The sequence below is a fragment of the Pogona vitticeps genome, chromosome 2 (genome assembly GCF_051106095.1).
Source record: "Pogona vitticeps strain Pit_001003342236 chromosome 2, PviZW2.1, whole genome shotgun sequence".
Lineage (NCBI taxonomy): Eukaryota > Metazoa > Chordata > Lepidosauria > Squamata > Agamidae > Pogona > Pogona vitticeps.
The window spans coordinates 172835499-172844595 of NC_135784.1; the positions used below are offsets into that span (position 1 = coordinate 172835499).

General features: G+C 45.9%; 4 protein-coding genes across 4 annotated transcripts; 2 read left to right on the forward strand and 2 right to left on the reverse strand.

Annotated features, from left to right (window-relative positions):
• Positions 1 to 1165: 1165 nt before the first annotated feature.
• LOC140704702 (histone H3) lies at positions 1166 to 2000 on the reverse strand. Its single transcript, XM_072991270.2, has one exon. The coding sequence runs from the start codon at positions 1656 to 1658 to the stop codon at positions 1248 to 1250; it is 411 nt and encodes a 136-aa protein (XP_072847371.1). The 5' UTR covers positions 1659 to 2000; the 3' UTR covers positions 1166 to 1247.
• A 1165-nt stretch (positions 2001 to 3165) lies between these two features.
• LOC110071417 (histone H2A type 2-C) lies at positions 3166 to 3697 on the reverse strand. Its single transcript, XM_020779118.3, has one exon. The coding sequence runs from the start codon at positions 3645 to 3647 to the stop codon at positions 3258 to 3260; it is 390 nt and encodes a 129-aa protein (XP_020634777.3). The 5' UTR covers positions 3648 to 3697; the 3' UTR covers positions 3166 to 3257.
• A 319-nt stretch (positions 3698 to 4016) lies between these two features.
• Positions 4017 to 4522, forward strand: LOC110071419 (histone H2B 5). Its single transcript, XM_020779132.3, has one exon. The coding sequence runs from the start codon at positions 4085 to 4087 to the stop codon at positions 4463 to 4465; it is 381 nt and encodes a 126-aa protein (XP_020634791.1). The 5' UTR covers positions 4017 to 4084; the 3' UTR covers positions 4466 to 4522.
• Positions 4523 to 6182: 1660 nt separating this feature from the next.
• LOC110071431 (histone H4) lies at positions 6183 to 6615 on the forward strand. The gene has a single exon (XM_020779140.3). It carries the CDS (start codon positions 6218 to 6220, stop codon positions 6527 to 6529), a length of 312 nt encoding a protein of 103 aa, XP_020634799.1. The 5' UTR covers positions 6183 to 6217; the 3' UTR covers positions 6530 to 6615.
• The last annotated feature ends 2482 nt before the right edge of the window (positions 6616 to 9097 follow it).

Below are 9097 nucleotides of genomic sequence, written 5' to 3' on the forward strand. Positions count from 1 at the left end.
TTGCTGAGAGACAAACAGATCTTTGTCATGGAACTAGAGAAAAACAATTAAATCTACATAGCCTGAGGTGAAAGCAGATTCATCAAAAGGATTCCAAAGGCTGTAGCATTCATTTTAGAAGCTAACTTTAAGTGAAAGAGCCTGGGCTTTAGCAGCTGGTAGATTATTTTGGGATGTTTTTTTTTAAAGTTAGCTTTCCTTTCTCCCCCACCTCCTAGCAGTGTTTGGCTTTGAGATTTTCATTCTTAATAGTTGTCATCTGCTTTCATTTTTGGATTTTGTATGAGAATTGCACTTCCTTCTCTCTCTCTCTCTCTCATTTTCTCTTTAAACCTAGTGTTTTGGATCTTGTTGACAATCACAAGGTACCTACAATGATTGTATTTGTGGGAGATGAGAAGTGTCTATGAACGCTCCAAAAATTAATCATGGTAGTAGATGGAGTAATGGTCTAGCATTCAGGAGATCAGAGTTCAAATCCCAACACAGCAATAGGCACCCCCGAAGGCAGATGTGGATGGTACTGGTAAAAACACTCCTTAAAAGATCTCACTTTCATTGAAATCCAGGTTAGTGCAAGTCAGTTTGTATTTCATGACTGCAAAACACGGGCACTTTGATGGAAAAAGAGAAATTATTGGAAGCTTACATGTGTCTCTCCAGAAATTAATTAAATGAGTTGTCCTCCTACATAAATCCATATATTTAAACTTACACAACTGAAGAGTTTAATCAGAAAGTTTCTGAATGGCCTCAACATTATTTTTTAAAGTATCATGACTCTTGAAATAATTTGTAAGAACCACTGCACATTCAGTGTATCAGTGGCCACTTACATTCTTCCGCGCTCCCGGTAACTTAGTGCATCCAGGCATGGCCAAAAAACACATTAATAAATTGCTTTCTATCATTTATGTATGTGTTAACTTGCTTTAAACTGGCCTTTGCAACCTTCCACTGAAATCTTTCTATGCAGGGTAGCATATAAATACTCTAAACACACAGAATGCAGACTAAGTTGCTGATCAAAATTGGAACGCCTCATGGATATTTTTGCTTGGCTCGTAAATTGTGAAGACCTGTTGAATCTCAGGTTACATCCTCTCGTCCTGCTTAAAGCGGAACCCCTCCGATTCAGCGCCGCCCCCAAAGTAACTGCAGCTCTCTTTCTGAAGGACGTGGGTGGCCCTTAAAAGAGCCTTTGGGTTATTTTTCTCGCTTCCTGGCGGACAGGAGGAAAGGTGAACTCAAGCCCTCTCTCCGCGGATACGGCGCGCCAGCTGGATATCCTTCGGCATAATGGTGACCCGCTTGGCGTGGATGGCGCACAGGTTGGTGTCCTCGAACAGGCCGACCAGGTAAGCCTCGCTGGCTTCCTGCAAGGCCATGACAGCCGAGCTCTGAAAGCGAAGATCGGTTTTGAAGTCCTGGGCGATCTCCCTCACCAAGCGCTGGAAGGGAAGCTTCCGGATGAGGAGCTCCGTGGATTTCTGATAGCGGCGGATCTCCCGCAAGGCGACGGTCCCTGGGCGGTAGCGGTGGGGCTTCTTCACACCACCGGTGGCTGGGGCGCTTTTCCGGGCAGCCTTCGTAGCCAGCTGCTTACGAGGAGCTTTCCCTCCGGTAGACTTACGCGCCGTCTGCTTTGTACGGGCCATGCTTCTTCCACACGCTTCTCTCCACAGGCGACCAACCTCCCCGAAACACAAGGCGAATTGTAGCTAAGGTTACTTGCGAGCAGAGAATTTATAGTGAAATCCTCCGCTCCTGATTGGTCGAGGACGCTAACGTCCCCGATTCAGACTTTGAAACTCCCGCTCTCGGAAAGGATTGGACACAATTGTTTCCCTTGCCTTTGTCTTTGCCCCGCCCACACTCTCTCTTTGTGCTGAGAGAATCTAACCCCTCTGAGATCCGTTTTTAAGTCGTGGCGGAAATCCAATCCCTGTCTCATTTTACCACCTAACTCACAGGGCTGGTGTAAAAATAAAATATTAAGCGTCCCCTGTTCCCTTTGCTAGATACTTCGGTGTGAACAATGTTTACAAAAAGATGCCTTCATGATTTGAGTCTTTAAAAGGAAGTAATTAAGGGATGCAATACAAAGCCCTTTTGAAAGCTTCACTGCGATCGAGAGTCAAATCCTGTCTTATTGCCGAGCCCTCAAGATGGCTAAAACTATATGAATCTGGTTACCTGGAGCTTAAAAATAATTCATTGTTTGCTTAGACGGAATGATCTCATACGCATTTTTTTAATACGAAGTTAATTGCTGGTCAGAAGCAGGCTCATCATTAATTGCCAACGGAAATTAGTCCCAAATGAGCTACGCTAGCCTAAGATTTTGCAGATGTGGCGGTCTAATATCTGACTAGTTCCGGCAGAAACTTTTCATGGCATGAATCAAAGATGATTATATTTTCGACGTCATAGCCTCAAAGTAGTTATGCTCACTGAGTGAAAAGCAAGGAGCAAAGCCAATGGAGCAAAATAAGTAAAGCCTCCGAAGTTTCGCTCGGCATGGGCTGACCCCCTCCCCTCCCCCGCGCTTCTTCAGACGGAAGCGGCTAATAGAAGTGGGCGGTACTCCATGAAAGCTTGTGTGCCAAAGAAAACGCGTTTAGCTACGTTTATTTGAGGATCCGATGGAAACCCGGACTTGAACAGAAGCCTTGTTTAAGCTGAACGGGAAAAGAGGGACTTGTACTGTAGTAGTTTTGCCGCTGGAAAAACCCGCCTTACGACATGATTGGCTATGAATCCCACCCCCCACCCCATCTGTTACAGGGCCCGTAACAACAGTTTAGATCACCCCGTGTTTATTACTTCCGCCCGCTAGTTTCTTTGTTACACAGCTCTCTTCGTCAGTCGTTATGACACTGACGTTTGGCAACAAGCGAGCCATTTTGCTGATTCCGTTCCATCCGCCGCAGCATTTCCTCACCCGTGACCACATTTTTCAATGTTAAAAAGCGGCATACCCAAAGTGAGAAGCTGGCTATTTAGGATTTCCTAGACAATCGCTTCTCTGAGCACATGATCCCCTTTAAGAGTTCGGTTAAAATTGCCCAGCGAACTTTTTGGATTAAGGAAAATATTTCGGAAAAATATGGAGTCGACTGGAAATGGCGTAGCTTATTCCCCTAAATACTAAATCGCTTTAAATAGGAATGCAAACTCAGCTCTTTTAAGGTGAAAACATGGGTGGCTCTGAAAAGAGCCTTTTGAGATTCAATGGACAGCGAGGATTGTTTTCTTTATTTGCCTTTAGCTTTGTGGCTCTCGGTCTTCTTGGGTAAAAGGACGGCCTGGATGTTGGGCAGGACCCCGCCTTGAGCGATGGTGACTTTGCCCAGCAGCTTGTTGAGCTCCTCGTCGTTACGGATGGCCAGTTGCAAGTGGCGGGGGATGATGCGAGTCTTCTTGTTGTCCCGCGCCGCGTTGCCGGCCAGCTCGAGGATCTCGGCCGTCAGGTACTCCAACACGGCCGCCAGGTAGACAGGCGCGCCGGCGCCCACCCGCTCGGCGTAGTTCCCCTTGCGGAGCAGGCGGTGGACACGACCCACCGGGAACTGAAGGCCAGCTCGGGACGAGCGAGACTTTGCCTTGGCCCTCGCTTTGCCGCCTTGCTTCCCGCGACCCGACATTATTCCACCAGACGAACGTGCTACCACCAAAAAAAAGCAAACAATCAGCAATGAGTGCTAATGGGTGGAAGCGGGGAACCTTTTATGCCTTCCGAATGCTTGACATTACTATTTTTTGATTGGTCAACGAAATGACAGGAGGCTACAACCAATGAGGACTAAGATTTCACAAACTGACCAATCACAAAAGAGGCATCTGTTTGCCTCCAATCGGAACCGAAACAACCACAGGCCGGTGATTTGCATCTGCGCGCGCAAAGGAGATTAAAGCAGGAAACCCATCCGCCAATAGAAAAGTTGCGCTCTGCCTACCTTTATTTGCATATGGGTTCCTTAAATAGGGGAAACGGGAGCGTTGGCCTCATTCTTTCCTCGTTGTCGGAGAAAGAGTTCTCTTTGTGCTCCCTCTATTGTTTAGCAAAGAACGGGTTTCTAGAATGCCTGAGCCTGCCAAGTCTGCTCCCGCGCCGAAGAAGGGCTCCAAGAAAGCGGTGACCAAGACGCAGAAGAAGGGGGACAAGAAGCGCCGCAAGAGCCGGAAGGAGAGCTACTCCATCTACGTGTACAAGGTGCTGAAGCAGGTCCACCCGGACACGGGCATCTCCTCGAAGGCCATGAGCATCATGAACTCCTTCGTGAACGACATCTTCGAGCGCATTGCAGGGGAGGCCTCCCGCCTGGCTCACTACAACAAGCGCTCCACCATCACCTCCCGGGAGATCCAGACCGCCGTGCGCCTCCTGCTGCCCGGCGAGCTGGCCAAGCACGCCGTCTCGGAGGGCACCAAGGCCGTCACCAAGTACACCAGCTCCAAGTAAAGAGACCGGAGCTGCCAACAAATCTGAAAGGCTCTTTTCAGAGCCACCCACTTTCTCATGAAAGAGCTTTAATCAGTCTTGCTACCTGAACGCACAAGCCCTGTTCAGTGGCTGCCTGTTTCAGTGATTTATTTTCCCTTGCCTTGGTAGCTTCAACTAAGACCGCTTATTCACAATGTTGACTTGAGCAATTGAGACATCCATGTGCTCCCTTTAGCAGGTTATGTTTTGGTGTTCTTCCTACTGGTCGCAATAATTGCAAGAGCAAAATAGGTCAAATTCCCTTCTGACATACTGCTGCACACTGTTCTTAATGTTCAGCTGTAACCATGTTTTGTAACAGTTTTTTCCTTTTGCTTCTTGTCCGTTCATCCCTCAAGGCTTTTCTTTTGACTACAAGAATAGACTTTCCAACCCCATTCGTCCCTGATCATATCTAGTTCCATTCCATAGTTCTTTTGACTCGCTGTCAATTGAGTTCTGTGCTTTGCTACTTACAAGTTGTCTAATTAAAAAAATGTCTCGAATGTGGATGCAAAATGTTATTTTCACTTGCTACTAATATGTCACTAAATCACACAGGAGTAGAGCCTGAAATGAAAAACAGGAATGGAATTGAACTACCACATTCTGGAGCCGGAACCCCTGAATTAAGCTAATTCTCTTTATTGGCAATTTACTATCCAACCAGTAAGCATTGGAATTGAGCAGTATCTTGAATCTCCCTCTGTTTTTTGTTTTAAACACCCTTTATAACTATAAAACCTGATGAAAATTTGCACGGATTATTTTCCATCAGAACCACATTTGCTTGGGTTTTAAGGAAATTCCTTTTCTAGTGATCAAAATGTAAAGAGAGCAAGCATTACTTGAGGAAAACCCATACAGTAGTACTATTTTAAACTGCAAAAGCAACCCCAGTAAGATTAAGATGGCTCAATTATATATTTAATGGGCAAAACAAGCTACTTTATATGCCTAAATTTAAAACACCAGATGGGGAGACCGTCAGAGCAGGCTTATTTCCAAACCTCATTTACGGCCTTTGAAAGAACCGATTTCCTATTTTTAAGTCATCTGTAAGTCCTAAATACTGGAAAAGCGGGAAATAGATTTCATTGCAGGAGGGTTGCACAAGAGACTAGTTATTTTCTCTTGTAACAAAGGCATGTTGCGCTTTCTTGTTACAAAGTTCAAAGGGGTGGGGGAAATCAGAAATAGGCAGTGTGGTGCCGTAAACTTTGCAACAAACTTATCTACCAAGTTGCAGCGTTTCACTTGGGAAAGAATGAAAAGAAAACGAAAAGGATTTCCGGTGGCCGATTGTATATCCGTTTATGCATAGAAATATTATTATAGCTTTGGAGCGATTTATTCTGTTTCAGCGAGATTTACGTGCACGCCACTGTTTCTTAAACGAGAATGTCACTACACCGGAAGCCTTAGAATATGCAGTAAATTTAAATTTCATGATGTAACAGTTGAACAGAATGTTTCTTTTCAGCGCAGACTCGGGGATAATGAAAAGGCGCTAGTTTTAGATTTAAAAATTATTTTTGATTGGCTATTTGGAAAGGCCCTCGTTTCTGATTGGAGTACTCAATATCGTATGGGGAATAGGCAAACCGGGTAGTAGTTTGTGACGCCTGAAAGTGAAGTTTTCAGTCTGGTCGGCTCTCTCGCTATATAAGTCTCCTGATTCGGTCGCTGCAGCACATTTTCTTCAGTTCTTTGTTGGGAGCGTAGGCGGATATGTCTGGTCGTGGCAAAGGCGGGAAGGGTCTCGGCAAAGGGGGTGCTAAGCGCCACCGGAAAGTGCTGCGAGATAACATCCAAGGCATTACGAAGCCGGCTATTCGCCGCTTAGCTCGTCGCGGAGGCGTCAAGCGTATCTCGGGCTTGATCTACGAGGAGACCCGCGGGGTGCTGAAGGTCTTCCTGGAGAATGTCATCAGGGATGCCGTGACTTACACCGAGCATGCAAAAAGGAAGACGGTCACTGCCATGGACGTGGTTTATGCCTTGAAGCGCCAAGGGCGCACTTTGTACGGATTTGGGGGCTAAACTTCGAATCTAACAATACAACAAACCCAAAGGCCCTTTTAAGGGCCACCCACTCATTCACAAAAAAAGGCTGAGTTTTCCGACTACCTATTTAATGTACTTCTTTTATTAACAAAATAGTTTCCCGTTGGGGAGTAGCTCTTCCTTTCACCTAGGCAAGCTGTGTGCAGTATAGAACTTTATGCAAGATAAGGCTCTAGCTCTGCGTTTAGGTGGCATTAAACCCGTCGGTTTCAGCAAGATTTGCAGAGTTAAAGAGTGGCTGATTGGAAAGGACGCTTGTTTGATCGTAAGCGAAAGGCACAGGCGGCTTCGGACCAGAGCAGTCAGGGCGCCCCCTGCTATTTTTTTCCTAGTTAAAACATGGGTGATTCTAATTAGCGAAAAAGGTAGGAGGGAAGTGCCTGACAGTAATCCGATCTGTAGTTCTGTTATGTCCTAACAGCGTTTGTATCGAGTCTGTTCTGCGCCTCTTTGTTAGCTTGTGTTGGCTTCAGCCAATGAGAAACGCTGTTTCTTAGAGAGGCGAAGTATGCTGGGATCGGTAGTTTTGAGGCGGTCTGTCGGTGGAAACATGGGCCTTCGCGCCCAGAGCAGAGGGAGGTTTTTGCAGTGATCCTGAATTCCAGGTCAGAATCGTACCTTGCCCTTTACTATAAAAGGGGGCTATAGCGGATATGATTTCTTTCTTCCAAAGACTGGGAGATTTCCATGGCTTGTTTTGTTGATGTAATTTCCCACCCCCAGAATCAAATTCACCACTTATTTTTCCAAAGGTGGTATAGTTACAATGGGTGAGCCTATTTAATTGGAACTGGAAATAATGGCGATTCATCTTGTTGCGTTTTGTTTCTAAGCCAAGTTGGGCAATAGAGGCTGCCCAGTGCCCAAAGGCATATTCGAGCAGAGGCAGTAAGTCTTGAAAATGATTGCCACAAGACCTTTGAGTGTAAGCTGTACAAAGCATTGTTCAGTCACTTCACAAAATGCTACCTGGCTGTGTGAAGTTCCTTAAGGCACTGAGGTCTGGGTAGCAGTTTTGTAAGTATAACATCCTCACTCCATGGTGTAAGTATAGCAGTTCCCCCCCCCCCAAATTGTGTTGTCCATAGGAATACAGTAATTCCAAACTCAGTGCTAATTTAGCATCTATTTTTATGCCAAACAAAAGCAACACAAGCCCTTGAGTTCTCCTGATCTCTTAGTCAAGCAAAGTATTTGGCTTTCAAAATTCCATATATGTAACTTGGAAGAAAGTCAAGCATCTCTTCCTCCTACTCAAATTTGATAGCACAACAGCCTGATATTGTCCCTGCTGCTCGTGTGGAAGACAGAAGCCTGTGCGGCCTTGGGCAAGAGGCAGAGCCCCAGCGTGGCCCTGGAAGGAGGGAATGAGAAACCGCCTCTGAGCACCCAAATCTCCTGAGTCTTAATCCCATTCTTCATGTACTAAACTATACTGGTTCAAATCTCTGGAGGCATACAAGTACTGTATAAGGAAACCTGCTTCTCAAAGTTGTGAGAATATGATCTATGTCATTAGAGAAGGTGTGCTGGATGCCAAAGACAGGTATGGTTGGACATCTGTGGAGGTGCCGAACAACCAGTATACAGAGAGAGAAGGTGGATGGGTGGATAGGTAGGTAGGTCAGATGGTCAGTTGGCACTGCACAGAAAACCCAGATATGGTAAACTTTCATTTTTTGAACTGCATATCTATGAATTCCACAGCCAGTTTGGGAGGATTATTCTAAGTAACCGACAGACAGAGGAATCACCCAATATCCTCATTAGTGGAGAAAGAGGAGGAGGAGGTATTAAGGTCTTCTGTTTCTGGGTGTAAGATGTAAAGGGAGGAATGGTGAGATGCAGGAACAAGAGAGCTCTCAAGGTATTCCATGGGATGTGCAATGGGAGGGAACCATAGCAATCGTGGCTTCTCCCCCTTGCAGTGTCCCCCCACAGGCCCAGATAATCTTCTCCCATCAGTGATGGTGATAAGAGAACTAGAGAGTCATGGCACTGAAGAGAACAGGTGATCCTCAGGGTGATAAGAGTGAAGGAGCAGCTACTGGAAACATGCCCCCTACTGGACATTGAGCAGGAAATAGGAAGTGTAGCATTTTTAGTTGATAGAGCTTCCCCAACCAACATGGCCGTTGAACACACTAGCTGGTTTAGGCTGGGAGCTGTAGTCTCAGAACAAAACAAAACAACATACAACTGAACACTTCCCATTCCTGTCCTAGAGTAGAAGGGTTTCAGCTATGTAAGCAGCTGCTGCTTCTCTCCTTTTTCCCCATAGGAAATATGTGCCTGCAAGCACGTATGAGTGTGCCCGAAGGGGCCCCCAGGGTGGTGGTGGGCTATCTTCAAGTCTCTTGGGAAGATCCTGAAGAAATTCCAAAGTGATGGAGGTATTGTCTCAGAAGAGGCATTCCTTCATGTGACAGAGAAGGGAAAGCCTCTTCAAAGGGGATCCTTTCCTCCTTCTCAGAAGCCCCTACATTAAAATCCTTTTTAAAAAACCAACACTCAGTTACTTGGAAGCACCTTTGAATTTTCCAA